General features: G+C 40.8%; 1 protein-coding gene across 1 annotated transcript; it reads right to left on the minus strand.

The window, feature by feature from the left end:
- Nucleotides 1–51: 51 nt before the first annotated feature.
- CD28 (CD28 molecule) lies at nucleotides 52–27608 on the minus strand. The gene is made up of 4 exons (XM_082630457.1): nucleotides 27539–27608; nucleotides 6275–6628; nucleotides 5899–6023; nucleotides 52–326 (listed from the first exon to the last, which is right to left on the minus strand). Exons 1-4 carry the CDS (start codon nucleotides 27591–27593, stop codon nucleotides 198–200), a joined length of 663 nt encoding a protein of 220 aa, XP_082486583.1. The 5' UTR covers nucleotides 27594–27608; the 3' UTR covers nucleotides 52–197.
- Nucleotides 27609–27909: the final 301 nt, after the last annotated feature.

Below are 27909 nucleotides of genomic sequence, written 5' to 3' on the forward strand. Positions count from 1 at the left end.
AGTAATATTCTCTAACTTCATTTCAGAGTCTCAAAATAATGTTATTCGGTCTAGTTGTTCAAGACAAATGAGCATTGGTGGCCTAACAGGAGGCCAAGGTGGCTGGCTGAAGACGAGGCAGTCCTTTCCTATCCAGAGCAATGGTGTTGAGCAGGTGAAGAGGGGCCAGCCGGCTTGCATCTGGATAGGCGTCCGTGTCAGGAACGGTAGGCTGCAAAGTCCCGTGCTGGCGCGTAGGGCTGGTAGTGCTTTCGGGTGGGCCCCGGCCTGCGAGGCGTCATGTTCATGTAGTCGCTCTGAAGCATCCTGTTTCTCTTACTCTTCATCTGCAGAAAAGAGAAATGTCACTGTGAAGGGGGCCAGGGACACAGAGGGAGATATCTGGGAGGAGTGCTAAGATTTGGGGGCAACTCTTCAGAACACAGTCAAAGGAAGCTGAACAAACCAGAATTCATTGAGCACCTTGGACTTGCATAATGACCAATCAAACCCAACTACTTTGGACTCTTCCAAATTAACCTGAAAAATCTGAATCAAAGAAAGTATTTTAGAGAAATGCACCCCTGTTACTCTCAATGCAGCCATTTGAACTGAATTCCAAAAGCATATCTAATTAACATATCCGCTGATGATATGTGAATATTCTTGAAGGCCCTTCCTCCTTTGAAAAGGTTAAGCATCCCCACTGCAATCTTCTTGTATTAGTCGTTTGCTCAAGAAGCCATTTTTTTTCATGATTAACCAAGGAGGACCTTCAGCCCTCCAGAGTCTAGAATAGTCACAATTTCATAGCAGTGGAGTCCAAATTAAATGGATGTTACAGTTCTAGACAACTAGTTACAGTCCTGTTCCTTTATATGTATGTATATTTCCATAAAGACAATAGCGTCATTCATCTCCATCCCTCAGACACAGCTCCCTCTGGATGACTTTCTACCAGGAATGAGGGGTGATACTAACCCTAGAATAAGAGTTATACTTACCACGAATCTTAGCAAAGTTTTGACTGAGGGTCATATTTTCTCAATCAGTGTGATGGTAAAATGTACATGTTTGATAAAAGTTCCATAAAAATTCTAAAAGTAGAAAGCCATCCAGATTTCTGGATTCAGAATTCTCCAGAATGAAAAAAAAAAGTCTATTTCTTGGCACATAGGCCTGACCTGATGCATAAGTAAATATTGATACGTTGGACATGAATGTCATGAGCACCAGAATAAATAAGCCAAAGGCTGGCCTTATTTCCATGCACTCCTACCTGAGTCCTTCCCACCTTCCTTATCAAAGGGGCAGGAGTGAGTGTTAAAGGTTGGTAAAAAATGGGCCTCCATATCACTAAATAAAACTAACATGTCTTCAGGCCTCATCTTTTGAGCTCTCAGCAGCATTCGAGATTATCTGTTCCCTTCTGAAATGCTCTGCTTTGCCTTCCGTGAGGTGCTACCACCCCAGTTCTCATCCTGGCACTCTGGGGCCACTCCCTCCTTGCCTCCTCTGCAAGCTCATTCTTCTCTAACTAGCCGTTCAGCGTTAGAGTTCCTCACGGTTTGGTCCTAAGCCTTCTCCTCGACTCATGCCATCCTCTCTCCCTAGGCAACCTCATCCACATTCACAGTTTCAATTGCCACCTATTCACCCAAATTTATATCTCTGGACTAGACCTCAAAGATACTTTAAACTCAACATGTCCAGAAAGAAACTCAGGATCTTCCCCTAAAATGGTCTTTTCCGGTGTTTCTCATCCCAGTGAGTGACACTACCATATACACAGTTGCCCATACCAGACCGCCCAAGCCTCATCCTTGACACCTCCAACTCCCTTATCCTCTGTCCCAGAGGACATTTTACAACATCTGAAGACATTTTGGGTTGTCACACTGGGATGAATGCTACTGGCATCTAGTGGGCAGAGGCCAGAGATGCTGCTATACATCCTACAATGCACAGGGCAGCCCCTGACAACAAAGTATTATCCAGCTCAAATGTCAGTAGTGCCAAGACCGAGAAATCCTGATCTGAAGAGTCTGATCATGAAAAAGAAAGGAATGAAAATGAAGCAATGGATACAAAATATATCATCAAGTTAGAATGAATATTGCTTTACTGCCTGAGTCCTCCTTCTTGCCCATACTCAAATATGACTGATGATTTGAGCCTGGGTGATCAGGAGGTTGATGGTCCATCCATAAGTATAAGGCAAGATGATAGGAAAAGTGGATTTGAAAGAGACTATCAATTCAGCTTTGGTCATTTGGGATTTGAGATGATGGATGGGGTTATCTAGCTGAAAGTAAGAAGAGGACAGCATTAAACAGACATAATTGGGGGATGCATTCAGGGAGAGGTAGCTATGGAAACCAAGGGGGTGAGGGAAGTTGCCCTTCAAACATCTTGGTTCTACATCCTTTCTATAAATAAAGGACTAGAGATCTCTTGGGCACAGGGTTATGGCAGGGCAGGAGTAAGGCAAGGAATTGTCTGCCCCCAAATAAATGTGGAAGGCTGCTGCTGATATCCTGGGAGGCATTAGCGTACCTACTCTAACTCTGATGACTTCCCTTGCCAGACTCCTAAGAGACAGACTTTGCTTCTGGACACTCAAATTAAACTATAGCTAGTTAGAGGGGCCCCCATAATGAAGATGTCTTGGCTCTGAGGTTCTCTGGGTTGCACCAAAATTATGAAAGATCTGTTGCAATCCGCTCCCATGCTTACCCTCATGCTGTTATCAGACAGCAGATCTAGTCATTTTCACCCTAACTGTAAACACAACAGTGGGATGGAAATGAGACATGCTGGGAACAGTATACAGAACCCACAGTGCCCATGTTCATCTAGCATATGCATATACGTGTGCAGAGTACTCACCTTACATGTCTCTGTGACTAAGTCATCTAGCCCTTCAACATTCACTGTCTGCTAAAGATGTGTGATTTCAGGACCACTCTTCCCTTCCTCTTCCTTCTACTCCCATCCTTACCAACTTGTTTCTCGGAAGCAGCAGAAAGACACAGGCATACACAGGGTAATTCATTTAAAAGACATGGTCTTCAAGAACCCACTGGATTTAAAGGCAGATACTACCTGTACACACACTATTCACATTCCCCACAGTGTGATTTATAGTGGAGAAAACTGTGTTTTTTAAAGGCTCCTTTAGACTAAGAAGGAGAATGGGTTTACCATCTCAACTGAGTGAATTGAGGATTGAGTGAGAGTGACAGGTGCTGGTCTGTGGCTGCCTGGCAGAGGGGAGCTCTTTCTTTATTCAAATGTCAGCAACAGGTCAAGAACTGAGATAGAATCTGCAGCTGTTCCCAGAAACGCACTCAGCCTAGAACTGCCTACGGCAGTACATCACAGACCCTCAGGAAGTTCCAGAAAATGGCATCTTACACCAAGGCACAATGCAGACCAGCCAAAAATAGGATCCCAGAAAAGTACCCTGGAAATGGCTACTAGAGATCCCTGATGGCCTGGCTGCCTATCTCAGCAAGTCGCTTAAACAGTATCCGGAAAAGATGAGCCCTGGGTAAAAATGCTCTGTTATTCTATGAAATATACTTATATATTTATTGCACACCCTTTTGGTCAGAGAGTACAAAGACCTATGTTTGAGTTGCAAATAAAGGATACTTCTTATTGGGTAACCTAATTAACCACAAGAGGCCACAGAAGAAGATAAGGTATGCCAAGCACTGGGACTTCCCAATTTTCAGGGAGCTCATGAGACAGAATAAGACCAAAATAAGTTTTCTCAAAACAAAGGAAGATGAACCTCACTAGGAATTAGTAGTGCTGCCAAAGAAAAGCATATTGCATTTATGATGTTTCCAATTTAAAAGTAAACTTTTTAAACTCATTAAAAATAGAAGCTACTTTTGTCCCTTTGGGTAATTCGAGTCACTTAGCAAATTAGTCCCTGCTTATAGTAACTGATATTCTAGTGTATATTGACAATAAGTTTTAAATGGTGAGCAGTACTCTTCTGGCCACTGAAAGTTAAAACAGTTTTCCAAAACTACTTCTTACAAAGCTAGTAAAGTACATTGACTTAGGTCAGCATACTACAGGGGACCTACAGGGGAGCACCTGTCCTGGAAATGTACCCCAAAAGGCACTGCACCTGGCTTTTAGATTAAAAAGTTGATATTCCAAGGGGATCAAGATAAAAACAAGAACTGAGGGCTTCCCTGGTGGCGCAGTGGTTGAGAGTCCGCCTGCCAATGCAGGGGACATGGGTTCGTGCCCCGGTCCGGGAGGATCCCACGTGCCGCAGAGCGGCTGGGCTCATGAGACATGGCCGCTGAGCCTGCGCGTCCGGAGCCTAAATTCTAATGTTATTGGCAAACTCCACAGAGGTTCAAAGATGAAAGGTAACTAGGATGAAGACACCAAGATCCAGACTCAACTGACATCAGAGGAAGAACTTAGGCAATATTTCACTACATAAAAAGCCCCCATCAGAGTTGGGCAACTTGAAGAAGGCAAGATAGGCAAATTCTCATGATCTGATATAAAGGATTTCCAGGAACAAGCAGCCACTTTGGTGGTTACAGATTTGGTTGGAGGTGCAGATTAGGCAACACGCAGCCTGACAAGCATCCATCTGCCCCCTAGTCTCTCAAAATGGGAGAAGCATTTGGGGAACGAGGGAGAGGCAAACTTTGGTAATAGGCTGACAAGAGTTTAAAAGGATCCCAGGCTGAATCTATCCTTGGCATGACTGTGAACCCAGGGCTGCCTTCCTCCTCCACCCTGACCCTGCCCAGCACCAAGGCTATAGTAAATAGGATGGCTTCAACATGGTATGGCTTCCAGAAATCACTGATCCATGTATGAATTAGTTAGATGTATGGAATATGCCTTAAAGATAGGTATGATACTTCAGGCATACTCATTTAAGTCCTTAGTTTGGCCTCTATGGGGGTTATCAATTCATCAGCTCATAAGCATTCTTTAAGCACTAAGCTAAATGTACTTAATACCAGATGGATGGTGAATGTCAAGAGAAATAGTCCTATATCCTTGAGAAGCATACATATCCTGTTGAGGAAATGACCCGTACATGAATCTAACTTCTAGAAAAAAATTCAAAGACAATATGGAATCAGTGCCACACTGTGTACATAAGAACTGGAAGTTTCTGAGTAAGAGAAAGGAAAGAAAATAAGGAGGTCCCTGCCTCCCATTAGATATGGTTATCAATATGCATTCAAATCTGGGCCAAAACTTCAACGTTGAAGAAGGTAGAGAAAAACACACCAAGTTTATTGCATGAACATTTGCAAAAGTTCGTAAACTCCAATTCAGTGGTAAGAGCTCAGAAAAGTCTAACTCCCATTATAGTTTCATAATGACAGCACCATACTTGGCCTCGCAAAATTCAACTGCTTCAGAGGAGATAAAAATATGACTCAGATAAACAGACCTAGTTTCCTTGCTAGGTTTGAATGCATAATTTCAGTAGACAAATTTCTCATGATTTTTGACCCCGAACCAAAGTTATTCATTGGCTTCAGTTTCTTAGATCCCCAAGTTGCTTAGACTTTTATACATATGTATATATTAGAGCTATTTTATATGTCATAATGACATTGCAAAGTGGGAGGAAGAAAGGTAATTTTCTACCCTAATTTATCTCCCACACTTATTTACCTGTTTAGCTTCTTACTCTGCCTGGCCACCTAATCAGTGCCTTCTGGAACATAAACTCACATCCGATTTTTATCTCAGATCAAGTTGGATAGGCTAAAAGAGAACCTACTGAAACCTAGCAGGGAAAAAGAAAATAATCACATGTTCAACAGAAAATAAGCCACATAGGCAAAATTCTTGAATATGTCCAATTGCATATGCAGTAGAAAAGTCACATGAAAACAGTGTTGCTTCTCTTACCCAGCAGTTAGAAAGAGCCACTGTTGCTAGCAAGCTATAGAAAGCTAGGACTCCGTTTACCACCACAAGTGCCCAAAATGGCTTAGAGGACTCAGGAGACCGGAGAGCTGGACAAAGATGTTTCTCTGAAAAAGAGAATAGATTAGATTAAATGATATGGGAATGGTACTTGAGTACATTTCCTTCCTTCTTCCTAGAGGAGAATGTGAGAGGAATCAAAATATGCAAAATATCACTGGCTTAAGAGGTGTAGACTTCCTCATTGGTCTGTCCTCTTTGGGAGTTAGCCAACCCCACCACTGATCATGACCTAGTTTTCAAGACTGCCGTTGAAAACCATTACTTGAGAGTGGACACTGGTCGAGCCGTGCGTTACCTTTCACATGGATAATGGTCCCATTACTCTTCTCATTGTCTATGTAAGGAGGAGGATACAGAACCTCGATTTTGCAGAAATAAATATCCGTTTGGTTAACGTACAAATCCTGGAGGTAGAATGTCACTGTTTCGTTGCCCAAGTTCACAGTGCAGTTGAATTCCTTATTTGTAGACTGAAGTGACTTGGAGTGATTTCCATTCACAGCACAGACCTCCACAGCACTATCTACTCCCTTATAAAGGGATGCCCGGAACTCCTTCGAGAAGAGGTTGTAGGTATACTTGCAGCTGAGGTTGACCTCATTGTTGTTTACCACAAGCATGGGCGACTGATTCACCAAAATCTTGTTTTCTGGATGGGGAAAAAATCATTTGCTTAGAACAAGAATATAAGGACTTTTTTCTGAAGTCAAGATATATTAATTAACAAAATAAACAGATCTCCAGCAACGGATTTCTCTTGGCAGATGAAGACGCAGGAGCTCTTTGGAAGATAGTTATCCTGAGAGTTTACACTTTGATATTATTTTCATCCTCCTTTGAATGGGACAGTGCAGCGTGATTTCACTTGGAAGGCAGAACGTGGCCTTCTGTTGGCACTGAACATCACAGCTATGCATCGGGAATTTTTGAATCTGTGCTGAGGTTCCTAACATGTTAATCATGCTCAATTAATTTTCTAATTGAGTGTTTTACTTGGAAATGGCTTTTAACACCTGACATAAACAAATAGATTTGTATTTGAATTTGTGATTCAGCCTGTTGTGAAGGAATTTATATGTTTTGAAACATTTTGACTTTTTTTATTGGCTGTTCCAAGAGTAGGATAAAGAGGTAAGAAAAATGTAACCCAAAGAATTTAATTTATCCTCCATAGCAAATTCTGAAAACAGCCTTGTCAGGAAGTGTGCATATTTGTTTCTTTAAATCACAGAAGATGGAAGAGGCCCAAGAGGCCCACAAGAGTTCTTTCTCTAGTCCATCTAATACCTTTATACTATCCTAGTAAACGATCAAAGAATCTGGAGACCACCTAGTTCAATCTCTTCACTTTTAAAGCAAAGAACCTGAAATCTGCATGATGGAAGAGAACATATCTATTCTATCTTGTTTTTTTCCCACTATACCCCATTCCCTAGCACATGACGATATAGTCCCTTTTCTTGTAGTGACTGTATGAGGCCTAGAAACATTGGATGATCTGTCTAATATCACTGAGCAGATGGTGAGCAAAGCAAGGACTAAAACCCAAGTAAACTACAACCACCTGAGCAATGGGCCACTTAAGCACTGAGAATCGACTTTGCAACCAACACTCTCCAAAATTTCTTTAAAACAATAAATCACTTTGTGTATTTGATTCAAAATTCAATACAAACAAAAAACATTTTTGCTATTGTTTTTAGGTATACTAACAATTGTCTGCCTGTTCACATTTTTTAAAGGGTTATTTGAAGCAATACCCCCCATACCCATACTAAAGGGTCAAATAATCTATTAAAATGAAATTTACAGTTTAACCTGGGTTTGAATCCGGATTTGAATCCATGTACTCAAGTATTTTGTTTTTGCTTTGGAGAAAATGGAGCTGCATAGAACTAAATCACTAATAGCTTTTCATCCCTTACATAGTTCTCAATGCTAGCTGTACATCAAGAACCTGTGCTTGGGTCCCATTCCCCAAAATTCTGATTTAACTGGTCTATGCTGGTGGAAGAGGGATCGATTCTTTTCATTTTTTATAACAACTTATTAAGATATAATTCATGCACCATAAAGCTCACCGCTTTTTTAAAGTTCACCCTTTTAAAGTAAACTTTAAAAGTTCAGTGGCTTTTTATTACATTCACAAAGCTGTGAATGGATCACCACTCTCTGATTCCAGAATATTTCATTACCCCCCAAAAGAAATCCCATACCCATTAGCAGCCCCCTCCCCATTCCTTCTTTTTTCCAGCCCCTGTCAATCACTAATCTATTTTCTACGTCTATTGATTTGCCTATTCTGGACATTTCATATAAATGGGATCATCAATATGTTGCCTTTTTTTTTTAACATCTTCATTGGAGTATAATTGCTTTACAATCGTATGCTAGTTTCTGCTTTATAACAAAGTGAACCAGCTATACATATACATATATCCCCATATCTCCTCCCTCTGGCATCTCCCTCCCTCCCACCCTCCCTATCCCAACCCTCTAGGTGGTCACAAAGCACCAAGCTGATCTCCCTGTGCTATGCGGCTGCTTCCCACTAGCTATCGGTTTTACGTTTGGTAGTGTATATATGTCCATGCCACTCTCCCACTTTGTCCCAGCTTACCCTTCCCCCTCCCCGTGTCCTCAGGTCCTTTCTCTAGTAGGTCTGCGTCTTTATTCCTGTCTTGCCCCTAGGTTCTTCATGACCTTTTTTTTTTTTTGATTCCATATATATGCATTAGCATACGGTATTTGTTTTTCTCTTTCTAACTTACTTCACTCTGTATGACAGACTCTAGGTCCACCCACCTTACTACAGATAACTCAATTTCATTTCTTTTTATAGCTGAGTAATATTCCATTGTATATATGGGCCACATCTTTATCCATTCATCTGTCGATGGACACTTAGGTTGCTTCCATGTCCTGGCTATTGTAAATAGAGCTGCAATGAACAGTTTGGTATATGACTCTTTTTGGATTATGGTTTTCTCAGGGTATATGCCCAGTAGTGGGATTGCTGGGTCATATGGTAGTTCTATTTTTAGTTTTTTGTTGCCTTTTGTATCTAGCTTCTTTCACTTAGCAGAATGTTGTCAAGGTTCATCTATGTTGTAAATGTATCAGAACTTCATTCCTTTTCATGGCCAAATAATATCCCATTGTATGGATATACCACATTTTGTTTCTTCATTCATTAGTTGCTTTCACTTGTTGGCTATTGTGAATAATGCTGCTATGAATATTCATGTACAAGTTTTTGTGTGGGTGAATGTTCTCAGTTCTCTTGGGTGTACACCTGGAGTGGCATTGCTGGGTCATTATGGTAACTTTGTATTTAACTTGTTAAGGAACTGCCAAACTGCTTCCTAAAACAACTGCACCATTTTACAGCCCCACCATCAGTGTATAAGGGTTCCAATTTCTCTCCATTCTTGCCAACACTTGTTGTTGTCCATCTTTTTTATTATAGCCATCCTAGAGTTATGAAGTGGTATATCATTGTGGTTTGATTTGCATTTCCCTAATGACTAATGATTTGAGCATTTTTTTCATGTACTTATTAGCTATTTTATACCCTTTTTAGAGAAATGTCTATTTAGATCATTTGCCCACTTACCTGGGTTGTCTTGTTAGTGTTGAGTTATCAGAGTTCTTTACATATATATATATATATATATATATATATATATTTTTTTTTTTTTTTTTTTTTTTTTTTTTTGCAGTATGCGGGCCTCTCACTGTTGTGGCCTCTCCCATCACGGAGCACAGGCTCCGGATGCACAGGCTCAGCGGCCATGGCTCACGGGCCCAGCTGCTCCGCGGCATGTGGGATCTTCCCGGACTGGGGCACGAACCCGTGTCCCCTGCATCGGCAGGCGTACTCTCCACCACTGTGCCACCAGGGAAGCCCAATATTTTTGATACAAGTTCCTTATCAAGATATGTGATTTGCAAATATTTTCTCCTATTTTATATGTTGTGTTTGGCTTTGGTTTAACAATTCCCCTGTTTGATTCTAATATTCAGTCAGGGTTGAAAACCACTATAGCCTAACAGAGTTCTCAAGCTGACAGCATATCAGAGTCATCTGGAAACTTAAAAAAAAAACCTTGATTCCCAGGCGAATTAAATCAGAATCCTTGCATGTAGAACCCAGACATCAATATTTTTAAAGTTTCTCAGGAGATTCTAATTTGCAGTCAAGTTTGCGAAGCAGTGGCTTAACAGTTGAAACTCACTTTTAATCCTCAATTCACAGGCTTCCACTAGCATTTCCAATCTCATTGTCTTGAAGCAAAACCCTCCCCATTAGCCAGATCATTTAGGGACACACTGTGAGTACTCATATCTCTGTACTTTGTTCACCAACTCCATGGCTTACAATGTCTCTCCCTTCTCAGGTCTCAAAATAATTACTCTCTGTTCTACATTTTGAACACCTCTTGTTTCATAGGCTTCCATTTGTTTAATTTTTGATTTGTGTGTATTTCCTCTACACCCCTAGTTTCCAAGTCTGTTTTGAGCAAGGACAAGAGGTTATGCTTCTTTGCATGATACTGTGCAAACAATAGCATCTCATTAAATAATAAGTGAAAGATGGTGATCAGACTGTACCATTCTTAGCAGTAGCTAGCTCTGCCTAGCATCTCATTAAGTCCTCATTCAAAATCGCTCTCAACAACAACTTTAGCTTCATTTATTATTCATTATGACAAATACTCTCTAAAAGCACTGAAAAATAAACACGTAAAGACTCAAAAGTTTCAGCCTGTCTTGATAGGAAAATCCAACTCATTTTCTGTTTTGTTGAATCTTGCTTGGCCTTTTTCTTTGCTTACTTAGCAAGAATCACCGGGCCGGTTCTGATTGGAAGAGCCAACCCCAGCAAGAAATGCCAACATCTGCGTTCCTTTTCAGCTTAGGTATCTGTGCTTCTGCCTATTGAGGACTCCAAGAAGTGTGTTTCTGTTATTAATTACTTAAATTCTGTTCTAATGGGCATTCGAATTCTTCCTGATCTTCCTCTGAGAGCTGATGTAAGAAAAAAGATGAGAATAGGACTCCTTTGCAGGGATTTTTAAAAAGCGGGAAGGGGAAGCCTGGGCAAGGAAACTGAGTAAGGCTGAAGAGCAATCCTGGACGGTTGCTCAGTTTGGCCGCCTTCTCCCAGCACCCACAGCAAGCTGGAGAGGGAGGGGAGCCAGAGAAGCTCAAGCATCTACACTCCAGTAGTTTGCTTAGAGCCTCTTGCATAACTCAGGGTGAGACACTGTCCCAAGAGGCACTGGGAGAGAGAAATTGATTTCCCAAAGGTAAGCAGGGCTCAGTGTCTATCCTTGGGCAGCTCACAATCTAGTGGTAGAAGAAAGATACAAAAACAGACAGCAACTTTAAAAAGAGTGGCAGAGTGATCTGCAAGTGTTTGTGAGGGCAACTGGGGAATCAACTAAGGATTTCTGGAGGAGGTGACTGCTGACCTGAGTCTTATAAGGATTATGCACACATTGATTCAACAGGTTTTTATGAAGTAAAAGTTATCCTAGCTAAGATGAGTCTTTGTGTTAGGGTGTGCGGGGGAGGTAGGAGAATGTGTGTTGGGGTAGGGGTGAGGTAGGGGACTGTGGGGAAGATAAAGACAAAGAGAAAGAAAAGAATAGTCTAGGCAGAGAAGATGAGGAGGGGAGAAAGAGTATGGCAGGTGTTGGGAATTGCACCTTCCTGAATTTGCTGGACCTGAGTTGTAAAAGACAAGGTTGGCAAGGTAAGCATAGTTCATAGGTTGGACTCTCTCCTGCAGGTAATGAGGACCTTTTGAAAGATTTTAAACAGAAGAGTCATACGTACAACTTTTCATTTTATACAGATCCCTTTAGCACAAAGGTGGAAGGTGAATTTGAAGAGACCAAGAGTGAAAACGTGGAGACCAGTTAGGATGCAATTGTAGTAGTCTGGGCAAGAGGTGATAAGGGTCTGAACTATGGTTAGAAAGAGGTGGATGAACGCAAGAAATATTTCCAGACTGAAGTTGGCAGAACTCAGCGTGGGTTTAGATGTGATGAGTGAGGGAGTTAAAAATGCTGTCCTCAGGCCGCACAGACCAACCAGTAAATAACACTGTTTTCCTTTTGCCTATGTCTTTTCTTCATTCATTACATGACTGGAACAGACAGCTCAGAAACTGAGGTGAACTTTGGACATCTGGGCTGTGAAGAAGACATTCTTCCAGCCTAGGGGATCATTGCAAAGGAAAAGGAAATCACCTCAAAGGTTCCTGGTCACATAGTTGACTCCCTGGATCTTAGTCAGTGTTTGCTGTTTTTCAGAAGAGGGAAAAGCAGTGGTCTTCCTCTGCTTTCCTTCACAGAGCATGATATAATGAGATAACTGGAAGATAGATTTCCCTTCTGTTCATCATGGGGCCTCCAAATTCAAACCTCAGCATTGTTAAAACTGATCACATTTCTCCTGAGCCCATTCTCCCTCAGCACTACAAAGTGAGAAACTTCTTAGGGAAGATCAATCTGAGGTCCTAAGATCTAGGCTGGCTGTTACCTAGTCAGTATTCCCCTGGTTGATGGCCTATCCAACAGTTGAGCAAGGGAAGGAAAAGTCACTTCCTGTGTGACCCTATGTACTAATATTTAGTTGGGAAAGAGCTTGAAAAACATTGGTTACATGGTCATTTGAGGGAAAAGAGATGTCCAATTTATCTGTCAAGGTTTACTTTCCTCCCTCTTCTATGTCACCACAGATCATTTTAAAATTAGGTACTATGCTTGAAGTATCAATAGTTCTCTTAATATGTGCTAGTGTGTGGCAACAGCCTCCTAGCTGAGGGTTCAACTTGCATTCAAGTTTGACTGATAGAACCTCTTGGGTTTTTTTGTTTCTTTTTTTTTTTTTTGCGGTACGCAGGCCTCTCGCTATTGTGGCCTCTCCCGTTGTGGAGCACATGTTCCGGACGTGCAGGCTCAGCGGCCATGGCTCATGGGCCCAGCCGCTCCACGGCACATGGGATCTTCCTGGACCGGGGCACGAACCCGTGTCCCCTGCATTGGCAGGCGGACCCTCAACCACTGAGCCACCAGGGAAGCCCCAAAACCTCTTGTTTTTTTTAACATGTATCTCCTTATATTACTTGCTTCCGCCTTGATTCATGTCAGTCATTCAGAGAAACCTAAGTGAGAAGCCATCTCATAGGACTTCAAAATCCACATCTGCTTTGGAGAGACACTAAAGGAAGGAAATTCACTTTGGGTGGTAGGAAAAGATAATCAATTGCTCTAAGTGATATTGAATATTTGTGATCATTATGACTTCCCATAGAAACAGTAATTCTGATTGCTCTTATTTTTTCTTAAAAATGGAGCATGTGTGAAAATGCATACCCCTTACTCTGTGAGAGTCAAGTAATAACATGGATCAGTCAAAGCAACAAATAACCAGAACACCAAATGACATTTGGCTTTGATATGTATTTTGGTTCTCTGAGTTTCAGGGAATCTACAGTACTTCAAATGATTTAAGGACATATTGTAAAATTTAAGGACACATCTAGACTCAGAAGAAGAAATAAGAGAAATATTTAGCTTCCCCATACTAACTTCTGTTTGATTCCTTTTTGCCTTCCAGTTAGTGCTAGGAGTGGGAAGCATCCTTCTCATGTTAATTTTTTTCTTAGCAGACCTACCCCTTTCCCTGTAAATATTCAGTTTTCCCTCTTGTGAGTAGTTAGGCAAGGTCTGCCTAGGTCAAACCTACTAGGTTAAAAGAGAGACATTGTCAATCAGTTGTATTCGCTTCTGGTGTCAAAAGATTGGCTTGACTGACATGGCTCTAATTGAATTGGCAAGTTGTTTTGATGATGAATTTAGTGCTTTGCTTTTCAAAGCCTTTCCTAGCAGCTAAACTAGCTAAAGGTGTGGAGACAGGAAGCAGTAACCTCAAACCTCTTTCCCTCACAACTCCTCCTTGACAACAGCCAATGTGAAGAGTAAGATTGGAGGTGAGAAGGTACTTATCTGCTACTTATGAGCACGGCAGTGAGAGCTGAAAGATTTCCCACAGATAATCTGTGAATTTTGTGATATAGTTGACTTCTGGAAAATTGAAAGTTGCTTGTGCTTCCATGAGAAAGGGGGGAAGGGAGCTTGGTTACCAAAAACAAAACAAAACTTTCCCTTTTTGCCTCTGGTAAATAGGTCAATTACTATAATAATAAACAACTCTCTGCACAGGTGGAGTGGATAACCATCTCTAAGGTGTGGCTCCAAACACCAGAAAAGGAACCCTGACCCTAAAAGGACACTCCCCACCAGCTCAGTTAATGTTTTGATTTCAAAATAAGGTGAAGCCTAAAATGCAGTGTGGGAAATACATTGACAAATTAGTAACTATGGCCTATATTCATAGAGCTACAAAGTGCTTTCTCCTATTTTATCTCATATAAACTCCACATTAACCTGTGAAATAAATAAGCAGGACAGTCATCTTTATGCCCATTTTATAGACAAGGAAACTGAGGTCAAAAAGGTCTAATTCTTTGCTCAAGGTTACAGGACAAGTACATGATGCTTAGGACTTGGCTCAAGCCTCATGACTTCTAATCTAGTGTTCTTTTCCCTCTGCCAGGTCGCATCAAAATTTCAATCAATTTTGGTGATTGTTTCTAGACCTTCTCAAAGTTGGACTTCATAGTTGAATGGCACAGAAGTGAGACTTAGGGAGGAGAATACCATTGAGCAAGGGAGTAAATGGAGTGGGAAGAGGACAGGACCAAGATAAATTTCATTTTCTATCCTGTTTTGCTGGAATACCATCCTGCAAAAAGTGCTCAGCTGGAAGGGAAGTTGGAGATGATCTCAGCCAATCCCTTATTTTACACAAGAGGCAACTGAAAACCAAAGAAGTAAATGGCTTTCTAAACAAGGTCACAGAAATTGTGGAAGAGCTAAGATATTATTTATTTATGATTCTAGGAGTAATATTTTAAATCATGAATGAATAGAAAACCAGTTTTGTACATTCAGCAAGTTTGACTTGATTTCATGTCAATCTTGACTTTTTCATATTTAGAAAAAGTCTGTTACCAAACTTGCTTTGTCTCTACACAAAAGATTTTGTTTACAATTGCAGAGACTTCCTGAAGGTCACAGATGGATTCCAGATAAAGCCTACAGAAAATATGGTCCCATGAAATGCCTCTTATAAATTATTTCAGATCCACACGCAATAATTACACCATTGCAGCAATTCCTTTTCAGCTTGCCCACGTGTCCAAAAGAGTTTGAACACAAACATTAGTCAATACATAAAATCACTTTCAATCTAAACCTCATTGGGCAAACCCTTAACTTCAGGGCCTTTGTGAATTACTTTATTTGTCATGATTAATTTATGATATTCCATCTTTCCTTTTCCTTGTCATAACACCATAGAGAAATCAAATGGCACACAGAGGCTGGTGAACCCGAGAGTGGAATACGCAGCACTCAAGACTGAAAACCGCATTCCTTAACTAAAGTTAAGGAAGTCCTAAAAAAGATAGAGTACATGTTTCTTTAGCAATGTCATTGTCCTTTGCCCTCTTGACCTTGTCAATGTCCACTGACCTCTTAAGAACTTTATTAGGTTCTATCTCTGCACACCATGATCAGAGTTTCTTCTTCTGCAGTTTAACAATCAGGTTGTAAAGATCCTAATCACGTTGCTTCCTTTTTAAAATTCTGACTGAACAGAATTTAGCATGTTAGGCAGGAACCAAAGAAAATGAAGCTTTCTCTTTTCAACCGTCTTGCCCTGTGATGTTTGTGAACGCATTGTGAAGGTGACACTGGTTTCCCTGGCACAGAACACCTCCCTCCTGACCACAGAGCTGGTGAAGTTACCGTAACTTTCCTCTGAGCACGTTTCCTGTTCAGGCCCAGGATACCTTTCAACACATGGCCATCTGACTACTTCCTCCTTTTGCAGACTCCATAAGGGGCAGGCTGACCATAGGCCAACACAGTGTTTGCTCAGGAACTTGTAAGGCGAACTGTGCTTTCTGGGAGGACAGGGATGCTGAACCATCTGTGGCTCTGGTAACTCTAGCTTGTGGCTTGGATTCATAGAGATGTGAGAAAGAGGAACACAAGACACTAAGACTACAGCATCTTTCACCATCCTCCTCAGTGAAAACAAAGAGAAAAACAAAGCTATCAAACTTTGAATGGCTCCAGACTCTCTGAAATCCATGTCAAAATGCGGGGGGGAAGGTAATTCAGATTATGTTTTCAAAATAACTTTGTGGTCATTTCACCTAGTTTTCTGTTGACTGTCATCTTGAAACTCTCTTTATTTTCACAAGGAATAGAGATTTAAGGAAAGCCTCTCCAAAAAAAAAAAAAAAAAAAAGTCTTTGTAGAAGCGTGGTCCATATACGTATACATGGTCTCGTTCAGGATCTTAGCAGAAAACAGATGGCACACTCAAAACTGGGCGATGGGAGGTGGGTTTATTTATAAAAAGACTCTTGGCAGTGGTTTGGAACCACAGGGGATAGTACTAGAACCTGTAGCTCCTAGCAGCAGAGTTATAACCATGCTCAGATCTAAAGGGGCAAGGGGAGGAAGAGGTTCCAGAATCAGAAGGAAAAGAGAGTTGTGTAGAGGAGGCCACCATGACGGAAGCAATGACTTCTGTAGGGAAAAACAGTCAGGCCAAGCAACCAGCCCTGCCCAAGATTGCATATGCACAACTAGCAAGTTATATCAAGCACATTAACTCTTACCGAGAGCAAGTGTGACTTTCAAACAAAATCTAAAGAGACCTTAGTTCAAACAAGTACATACGATTACAGATGATAATAGAAATAGAAGTTGCTATTGGCCAGCACCAGTCTAAGCACCACCTTTAGCCTTGGTCTGTGTTTCCAGACAGGCAGACACTGTAATGTAGAGGACCATCATCCTTGGCCTTTTAAAAAATTATTGTGCTCCAGGCAACTGTCAGAAAGTAACTCAGAGGTCAGATAGTAGCAAAAAGTCCCATCCAAGCACCTAGACCTAAGGCACTAATTATTGAGAGAGAAAAATTATCAATATAATCAATGAATTCTTTCTGAAAAGAAATTTCAGTGTGTCAGAAAATTGTTCTGGTATTCTGATTTCTGCCTTGACAAAGTCAAGCATTCACTCAACAAATAAATAATGGGGCCTATAGTACTAGGTTCTTGGGAGATGGGAAGATGTAAAAGAAGCTGCAGCCTCTTCCTTCTAGGAGAAATCCTAAAGCAGGTTCACAATTAGCTACACTCCAAAACCAGGTTTGGTGTGTGAGCCCTATAGAGGCTCACTGACAGTCACAGGGAAGACCCCTTGTTTCCAGACAAGATGAGTCTGCTTCTGTACAGACTGGCCTTTAACTGGGCCATGAACTTTGGAGTAAATTTAGACAGGCTAAGGTAAAGGAAATGCCCTTTAGTGTGAGGGTTTATTGGGAACAAGCTAAGCATTCTATTTACATAGGGGGGAAGTAAGTGAAGACGGCTGATACCAATCATGGAGAACCTTTATAATGCCAAGAAAAAGGCACATGGATTTTACTAGAAAGGCAATGGGAGACATTGAAAACACCTGAGCTGAGACTGGGATGGTAAACACCGCTTTGGCAAGATGAGCACAGAGGGTCACGTGCACTTGCTTGGAGCGAGGGCAGGGCTGAGGCAGAGACTGGTCAGGAGGCCGGGCCGATAGCATCAGTGTGAGCTCCTAGGGCCTGAGTTGTGGAGGGAGCAGCTGGGATAGAAAGGGTGGACAAGGTGTTGGTGCTGGGTTATGCTTGGTGATGGTGAGCAGGAATCAAAATGACGTGGAGTTCATGGACCGGGTAAGGGACTATTAACAAAATTAGCTACATGAAGAGAGGAAATCTGTTTGGAAAAAGAGCTGTTGGGTTTTAGATATGTTGGGTCTGAGGGGTAGGTAAGGCATCTTGGAGGAAAGGTCCAGGAGTTTGATGAGTCGGACTAGAGCTCAAGAAAATCAGAGATAGACATGTACATTGGGATGTCATCTGTATTAGGGTGACAGTTATTATTAAACTTGCTAAAAAACCACGACCTGTACTACAACCCATCCCTACCACTCAGAGACGCTACCCAGCAATGCAGGGTATGAGCACTCTAGGACCAAAACTTCCTAAACACAAAGCAACATAAACTTGGGTGTGATGTAACCCAGGCCCTACCATTCAAGGGTCTGTGTTGTCCTCTCGGCTCCTAATGCTGGAAGAACCCTCTGAGAGGACAACATGACAGGGCACCTTAATTTATATGAAAGCGCTACCTGTACCAAAAGCTACCAGACCATTCCAAAAATCCAATTTTATTACCTTTAAAGGTTACCTGTAGTTCAGATAGCAGGTAATCAGGGCTTTATAGCTTTCTACATAAATATTATGACAGGAATCCAGTTAACAGATACCCACAGGTATCTAGAGACCTCATGTATTAATATATTATATCCTAAATACATATTTTAATCTGGTACCCAAATTTGGGAACCATATTTTCCTCCTGAGCCACCATCATTCTAAACCCTCATTCAAAACAACTCTGTAAAGAAGACGACAGTACATTTTTCCTGTCTGTTTCATTCTCCCTAAATCTTATACCTTTGCAAAGTCTGCTTAGGGCCACCTAAGCATATTCAGATTCTCCTACATAAGAGTCATGGCCTGGAAGTTTGAAAATAATTACTGTGTTAAACTTTAACATTATGTCGGAAGATAGGGGAGAACAAAGGCAATATTGTCCCCCAAAACTCTGCAGTCATTTCTAAGCACATTAGCGTCTAAGATCCTGGTTCACAATCTCTCCAAACAATTTCCAAGATGGCTGGTTGCAGTTCTTGTATTTTCTCTATCATATCATAAGAGCATCCACAAAGGGGTGGGGTTGCCTTGCTAGAGCTGGTAAAAGCTAGAGCTTTTATCCCACTTAAGAAGCATTTTTGAGCCAGAAATGGACCTGAGATGCCTTCTCGTCCAACCCCCTCATATACCAGATGAGGAAATGAAGGCCTAGAAAAGTTAAGTCAGAGCGTAACAAACTAAAACTCTTCATTACTTCCCCCTACCTTGATAAATCAGGGGTTTTAGATTTTGAGTTTGGAAAAAGAATAATAGACGTGGCCTCCCTAAAGTCAAGGGCAAGCCACCATGTCCTTTCTCTGAAAAGCACAGAGAGTTGCTAAGATTAACATCCCTGACTGGAAACTGGAGCCCTGCCTGTGATGCTGGGCAGGCTTGGCCTGAACCTTGTGACCCTGTTATCACAGCTGTGAGCTGAGGCCAAGCCCAGCCACAGGGTGCAGTTTTGAAGACTCAAGCAAATTTACAGTACAAACAGGTTACCTCTTCAAAGTTGAGGTATATTCTATCCCAGTGGCCCTTGTGGAGACAGGTTTAACACTATGACCTGTCTTGAGAGAATCAAACAATATATATATATATATATATGCCAGTATGGAACCACTCATCTACCCTGGCTTCATCCTAACTCATCTCTACCCCTATAAATCTCTTCCCTTCCTCCTGTTCTTCTTAGACATTTGTCCTCCTCTCGCTAATACTCCCATTCTCCAAATCTCCATCCCCATCTCCTCAAGAAAACTGCCTCCGTTCTCTTGTTTTTCTCTCCCTCTTCCTCTTGTCTTTCCTAATAGCCCTCTCTCTCCTCCACCCATGCAACACACACACACACTCAAAACCAACACTTGGCTCCTTCCACCTGTCGAATATAATTAAGTCACTCAGTTGCAAACATTTATTACACACCTACTATGTACAAAATACCATGGTAAACATTATAAGTGTTATAAGTTCCTGATTGTCTTCACTTTATCTGGCAATTTCCTCTCCTTTTCACTCTCTCAATTTTGTCCCCCTCCACCTTTTCTTAAACCTTTGAAGTGTTACCTTCCTTCCCCATCACTTGCCTAAACTCTGAAGCCCCAAATGGCTTCCTTTTAGCCAAAACCAATGGCCTTTCCAAGTCATTACTCACTTCTCTTTCCCTTATGCAGTCAAAGCCATTAACCACTGTCTCTTTGGAAACTCTTTCCTCTTTTGGCTCTAGTGACATTCCACGAGCCTCATTCTCTTCCCTTCCCAAACACATTCTCTGTCTCCTTCACTAGCTCATCCTCCTCTTCAGCTGACTCCAAACCAGGCCTATTTTCCAGACTCCGTTCAACACTCTGCTTTTCTACAGTTATACCCTCTTCTTTCTATTAGCTATCCATTTCCATGGCTTCAATTATATTCCAAAGTTGAGGATGCTTAAATATTTTATCCTTACCCAGTTCCCATGTCTTCAGCTTTGTACCAGACATCCTTCTGATACCTCAAGTCCTTACTTCGGACCCAGTGTGTCTAAAGTTAAACACTAGTTTCCTCCAGAACTCAGTTACACAACATCTTGATTTCAGGCGGAGACACCACCATTCCTCTTAAGCCAAAAATCTTGGCATCATTCTTTAACCCTCCCTCTCTTTCACAAACTAGGCACTAAGTCCTGAAATTTCTGCTTTCAAAACATCTCTCAGAATACTCACTCCTTTCTATTCCCACCTTTGCCACCCAAATCCTATGACCTTCTTCCTGACAAAGTGACAGAGTGTTCTAACATGATCTCCTGGTCACTAGTCTCCATACACTCTAGACCATCCTGCTTCCACAAACCTTCAGCTGTTTCCCAATATCTTGAAAATGAAGTTTGAATTTCTATTATCAGTATTCAATCTTTTGTTGGACCTGACTCTACCCTGCCTCTCCAAGCCTCTATACATTCAGACTGGTCAACTGTTCCAAGAACATGAAATGATATTCCTGGCTTAATTTCTTCATTTGGATTTCTTCTCCTTCCTGTGGCAACATGGCATTGGTAAGAACATGAACCCTGGAGCAAGCGTGTATGGATTGGCTCAATTACTGTGTGACCACAGGCAAGTTGTTCTGTCTGTTTCATGCCTCAGTTTTCCCATCTTACAGACAAGATAATCATAGTAACTACCTCAAAGGATTTAAGAAAAGAATAAATGATTTAATACAGGGAATGCCACATAGAACAGTGTCTGGCACATTATAGGTGCAAAATAAATATTAGCTGGCAATTATTATTAATAACATCATGCATTCACAACCTATCTAGCTTTAAAGTCCAGCTTAATTCCCAGCTTTCTGTAAAAGCTTACTATTTATTTTATGCTGCCTCATTGTAGTTAGTACTAATTCATTCATTTCCTTCAACAAATATTTGTCCAACACCTACAATGATTCCTGCACTGTACATAGTACTGAGGTTATAAGGGTGGATATGACATGATCCTGTCTGCAAGAAGCTCACAGTCTAGGGGGAAAAAGCAGATGTATCAACACACAATAATAATTTTAGGAACCCTGATGAGGAAAGAAGTCCCTCACTTTGCCATGTAGGGTCTCAGAAGACTTCTTCAGATGAGAGGACTAGGGGACATAACAGATTACAAGAATAATATATGCAAAGCCATTAAGGCATCAAATAGCATGATGAGGTAGTAAACTGCCAAGTTTTATTTATCTGTTTCCAGCTGTTATATCCTGTCACATATAGTCTTCTCAACTAGATCTGAAGTCTGTAAAAGCACAGAGAAGTTGATTAATTACACAAGCAGTTCTTGTGTGCTAATGAAGTCTTTATATTTCTTTTCCTCTTTTTATATTCCTTCAGATCCCAATAGAGACTAAAATATAACAGAGGTTTAATAAATATTTGTTAGATCGTGTTACACTCCCATTGGGGCTCCTCTTATAAGACCGTAGTAAAGGCTGAATACCCAGGGAAAGCTTCCTCAGGGAGATGGATCTTGCATGAAAGGCATAAAGTGAAAGTCAAGTAGGATTTGGATGTGTGGAAAGGGAGAGGGAATTCCAAAAGGGAAACAGCATCAGAAAGGTCATAAAGTGCAGGTGTGTGAGACATTGAAGAAACTCTCAGTATTTAGGTTAAGGATCTTGTATTAGGGTATAAAAGGAGATAGATTGGATAAGTAAAATGGGTCCAGCCTAAAGGCATCCCAAAATGTCAGGAAACATTGCAATGTCATCTTTCTATTAGCATCTTCGAGGAACCATCAACACAACTTCCTTTTCTATAAATTGAGAGATGTCTAAGTTCCCTCCCATCTGTAAAAAATGTCTGTGGTTGAATTCAACAGTTCTGTGGATGCTTTGGGTTATCACTGTTTTCCATAAAATAAATTAGCATTGATAGGACATCATTCACAGTGGTCCTAAATTGAAAGAGAAAAAAAATTCTGGAAAGTTTTCGCAGTTCTCATTTTTAACTTCATTGTAGCTCAAACTGGGTTTTTGTATCAGTTACAGAACCTAAAATAGCACGTAGAAGATGTTAATAAATACCTATGGAATGAGAACATGAAAGAAGATCTGTCTTCCCAAAGCATAAGAAGGAGCAGGAACTTTTGAGAACAGTAACTTACTAACACCCTGTTTTAGTTCCCACAGGAGCCTCATGGTGGGACGAAACATTCTCTTCCTCCTATGTGCCCATTCTCATCCACCTTCTATGGGATAGAGTCTGTGAATTGGAAATGGAACCCTCCTGGACTCAACATTGCTGAAGCTGGTCTAAAATTATGCACCCTTATTAGTAGTACTGTTGAATTTCAACACAAGTCGTCAGGTCACATGGAAGCTGCAAATACAGCCTCAGTGATGTTCTGACACTTTATCACATGTCAAGTATCCCTAAGAAATGAAAAGCACAGCCCTCTATCTTCTCAAGTTTAAAAAAAAGAAACACCCACCTAAGTCCTTAACAGAGGAATCCATGTCATTGTTAAAAATGTAAGACGTCACTAATTTAGATTCTTGTGTGAGAGAGTGGGTAATGACCAGGAGTTACTGTTATAATGAATACATTAAGTGGTGGATGGTGAGCCAGAGAGGTGACTCAGATACTGCAGAAAGGGGCTCACAATTAGATTAGAGGTCAGAGTGAATGGTGAGTGGGTGACTCTTATGACATCATCAGGAACCATTAACCTGGTTACCTTGGCAACCAGAGTCCCCAAGATAATAAAGATGATGACAAATGAAAAAGATGATGGTAATGGTGATGCAGAGATAAAGTTGCAGCTCAGAGTTAAGTAAGAAATTCACCACCACCATGCGTTCGTCTTCCAAGAATGAAAATATAAACTCACATAACCTGAATGGTCACACACAGAATTAAGATGCCTGTGAAATCAGCATTGAAATCCTAAGGCCCAAGAAGTCTAAACTCTCTTTCTCACATCCTCTAATAAAGGGCTGAGTAGCCCTCAAACCCATCCAGGACACCTCTCTTCTAGTGTTGAGAGTCATTAAAATGAGAGTAATAAGCAAGAAATTAGACACCTACTTTCCGTAGGGCTTGGGTTACATTCCCTCCAGCTTCTGGGACCAATTCTTATGAAACCATTCTCAGACCAAAAGTTCTGGGTACACTTTTGGATGCCAACATCATGTCACTGACCAAAAAGTGTCAAAGAAATTAACATAAAAGAGACATAGATTCCTCAACAAGCCTTAGAAAACCAGAGACTGCTTCAGTCTGTCACAAAGCCACCCAGATATCATTTTTTTCCTGGAATTCAGCTAAACTATCTACTGGGAAGAAAAGTCCCAGACTCTGTGAACCTTTATAAATAAGAAATGTCTTGAAGAAAAAGGCAAACAAAACTTTAACCAAGATGAAAAGGAAAAAGGATAAATAACTGTGCTCTGAAGGAGGGCCTGCCCTCTGATTTTCAGACAAGAAAGTCTGCAATGAACCGTGTATCCTTATCAATGCCTATATGCACTAATAAAGAGCTATTGTTTTAGAGATGATAAACCACAAACGGAATTTTCTTCTGGCATGTTGGTGGCATAATAATTTGCATTTTGTAAATGTCAACACACTGCATGCAGGAAATACTTGGAGGAAGATAGCCACCCATGATAAAAGGTGAATGGTAGTCACATGGCATTTTGATACTCATGAAAATAGAGTAAGGATATTAAAAAGGAGGAAGGTTTATGTTTAAAGGAAAGGCAGCGAGATCCTCCCCCACCCCCCATAGTAAAGGTTTGAATGTGAGAGATTCAGAGTAAGGATCACAGATTCATTTCTTTTTCTAATCTATCTGTGAAAATGACTCATTCTATTTCCTGGTATTGGTATATTGGTATTAATTTTACATTCCTTGCTGTAAAAGTTCTTTCTGGATGGTTGCCTCTTTTTAAAAAAAAAAGTATCTTAGGGTATGAAAGCAGAGTAAAACCAATTCTTAAGCAAAGGCTACACTTTTGAAATGTCCATCAAATTTACTGGAACTGACAAAACACCCAGTCAATTTTTTAACAGTCAGAAGAACTGGCTACTGTGTATGGGGTGTCATGTAGACACAGCAAGCTGCTGGTTACATTGCATTTTCTATGTCCATCTTTCCACCTTACTTTCCCAAGGCCCGCCTTGGAGCAACACTTTCCTGAGAGAGGTAAATGATTCTTTTTGTGTACAGCTACCTCAGAGGGGTCATTTGCTGAACTAAAAATAAGGTCTTTAATTACCTTGCTTTGTTGATGTTTTTTTATTAAATACCAATCATTTTCCTGCCTTCTGTGCCTCTCTCAGAAAAAGAAGTGCTGAGGGGAATGCAGCAGCACTGGAGAAACCAGTCGTGTTCGAATTGGCCGTTTTTGACAGTTTCTTTGCTAAGGTTTGGGAAGAAATGAAAAGAAATGCTCTCGTGAAAACAAAAATGTGTTGTCCTGATTTTTGCCTTCATCATGGATGATTAGCTTGCTGAAAAATAACCAATATTGGCTGAAAAACCTATGAACAGTGCTATATATTATAGGCACCCTTCTATCATCAACCACGAATTGATTCCCTTTCAAGGGCCTGCAGTTCTAAGCTGGATTCATATTCCAAAATCCAACAAAATCCTCTATTGTGGATCTCAATTGCACAATTATCTGGTAGAAAACATGTCATGTTAGTAAAGAAACTGTGTAAGTTAAGGTTTTCTCATGCTTCCTAAATCATACTTCTTTAATTTAGCCGTAAAGATCTTTCTATAGTGTTATTAATCATGAAGCATCAGGTTAGGTTTAAAATACTTCATAGAATAAGTATTTTAAGCTATGTTGTGAGGCAATGAGTTAGACATTAAATTAGTCGGGGGAAAAACTGTTCTTCATACACACACAAACACATGCACACACATATCTCAACACAGACATAGAAGTCGTCTCTCACAATCCTAGGGAGGACAAGTACACTTTGACCAGCAAATTTCCTTAACTGTAACTTCTTCATGGAGGGTAAAGACAGAAACAAAAAGCACATGGGGTCTTCCCTGGTGGCGCAGTGGTTGAGAGTCTGCCTGCCGATGCAGGGGACGCGGGTTTGTGCCGCGGTCCGGGAGGATCCCACATGCCGCGGACCGGCTGGGCCCGTGAGCCATGGCCGCTGAGCCTGCGCGTCTGGAGCCTGTGCTCCGGAGCGGGAGAGGCCACAACAGTGATGGGCCCGTGTACCAAAAAAAAAAAAAAAAAAGCACATGGAAGATTTTGCACCACTGATTAGAATGGATCATTAGACATTTTTGTATGTTGTAATTATTTTTTCTCATAAGTTTTCTTACTGGAAGTGACATTTTGAAAGTGCTTTCTCTACCCCTTTCCTACTTCATTAGATGGCCTCTCAGCATCAAATCTTAAAAGTTTTTATGGGGCTGAGTTGGCATTTGAAAAATAGAAGTACCTCAAAGTCAATAACAGTTTCCATGTGTGTGAACTCTTCACTGCTTTTCTAGCTATCCCCCTTTTAATAAATGTTCTAAAGGACGAATATAAAGCTTTGAGTCTTACAAAAAATATCTTTAAAGGAGAGTGAATGAAATGATGATGGATGGCTCTCCACAAAGAAAAGTATTTTGTATACAATTATCAATTTTAAAGTTTTCTGTCAGAGTGAGGCTTCTGTCTCTTTTCTGCCCATTCTTTACTGCCGAATAAATTAAGAAATTTTAAATACTCTTTAAAAATAAATTTTAGAGATCCCTTACAAACAAAGTTTTTTTAAATCGATGTTGAAGATTCTTTTAAAATATACTTGGTAACTCCCAATAGTGGGTACGAGATACTGGAGCATAACCTGTCTCATCACCTGTTCATGTCTTTTATTATATCAACACCTTTTATAAATACACACAATTTGTAAACGTGCTTACTGGCACCTCAGACAACAAAATGGATGGGTATATATGTAGCTAGCGTACTTACGCAGGTTAGGTAATTATATTCTTTGGAGGTCATGTACATGATATTTAAGAACAACAAAAAATCATGCAGTCCCCACTCTACCAAAATAAGTGAGAAAGAAAATGGAAGATACTGGCTTTTCAATGTATCTTCAAGGGGAATATAACTAGCCTTATTTCAATATGCCAATTAACCCCTAACAGTCCAATTTTTGAGCCAAGTGGGACCCTTTTCTAACTCTGAGAACGAGTTGAACAAACATCTAACTCCAGCCCGCATAAGCAACAAACTCTTTCTGTTTGGAATTGTAATTTTCCAAAGATGATTTAACCTTGGACATATCTGGAGCTAAGAAATTATAAAGCACATCATGTTAGGTGGAGTAGCACAGGCTCTAGAGTCAGACTAAAGTAGTTCAGACCCTGGTTCCAATAACTCCTCTATGTATATCCTTAGCCAAATTAACATTCCTACCCCCATCTCTTCATCTGAAATGCGGTTAACTGTGATAGTGTCAAGTTTTTAGTCTCGCCCCATCACCACTGGAAACGTAAAAGAATTTCAACCTAAGAAAACAGATTTCAGCCAACTGTTAAAAAAAAAAAAAACTAATTTATTAGCATCTGTATTGTACCAGCTTCTGTGCCAACTCCAGAATTCATTCTGGCACTCATTCAGTTCAGGTAGACATGGTAATTACAACCAACATTTATCTAGCTAGCCAAGCGCTGACTGTGCTAAACATTTCACATGGACTGTTTCCTTTTATCCTCACAATGACCTTGAGATGAGGTTATTATCATCCCCATTTTACAGGCAAGGAAACTGAGGCTTAGAGAGTTTAAATACTAGCCTAAGCTCAGCTAGCAAGAAATGGATCTGTGCTGTGAATCCAGGCAGTCCAAGACCAGAGCTTTCAGAACCAACCTGCTTACAGCAATTTTCTTACATTTCAAAATATATATGTATAGACAAAAGCTAACAATTCTTGGGACACTGTCAACTGATAGCTAAATAAATCTGATTTAATTCCAAAGGCAGTTCATTAAAATATTTTGCTGGCCATAGCCTGAGAATCAGTGAGTTTCTAAATAACAATTTGCCATTCATAGCAAAAACTACACTTCAAATGTCCAAATTTCATGAGTTCTTTGAAATTTGAAAATGAACCAAAGACCTCAAACGAAAACGTTGGGGGAGGAAAGAAATCAAAATTGTTTACCTGCTACTTGAATTGAGGGGAAGAAGTTGAGAGCCAGGAGCAGCCTGAGGATCATCGTGCTAACGGTGGGCCAGGGCTCCCGCCCCTCCTCCCTGAGAAGCCCAAGTGTGAGGTGAGCTGGACACCTGAGCAACCTGACTCGTCATCCGCAGGCACCACCACCGACTTACTTCTCTCAGGGCACATGATTAAGGGACTCAAACCACTTACTTCCCTCGGGGCACATGATCAAGGGACTCAAACCTCAAACTTTTGTGACTGCAACATTTCACACAGGATATTACATTGTTTTGATGACTTTTGACTTTTCCTCTTCTTTTAAAGGCAAGTCTTTTCTTGTCACTGAAAGACAATGTCAGTCACTCTATGAT

The sequence above is a fragment of the Mesoplodon mirus genome (assembly GCF_964341445.2).
Source record: "Mesoplodon mirus genome assembly, chromosome: 8".
NCBI lineage: Eukaryota > Metazoa > Chordata > Mammalia > Artiodactyla > Ziphiidae > Mesoplodon > Mesoplodon mirus.

Bases quoted from the DNA above. Each gene is read 5' to 3' on its own strand.
- CD28 (XM_082630457.1), bottom strand. From the start codon at position 27,593: ATGATCCTCAGGCTGCTCCTGGCTCTCAACTTCTTCCCCTCAATTCAA. The intron at 6,629-27,538 runs GTAAACAATTTT...TTCCCCATCCAG, and splicing joins CCCCTCAATTCAAGTAGCAG to AAAACAAGATTTTGGTGAAT. The intron at 6,024-6,274 runs GTAACGCACGGC...TCTCTTTTTCAG, and splicing joins GACCATTATCCATGTGAAAG to AGAAACATCTTTGTCCAGCT.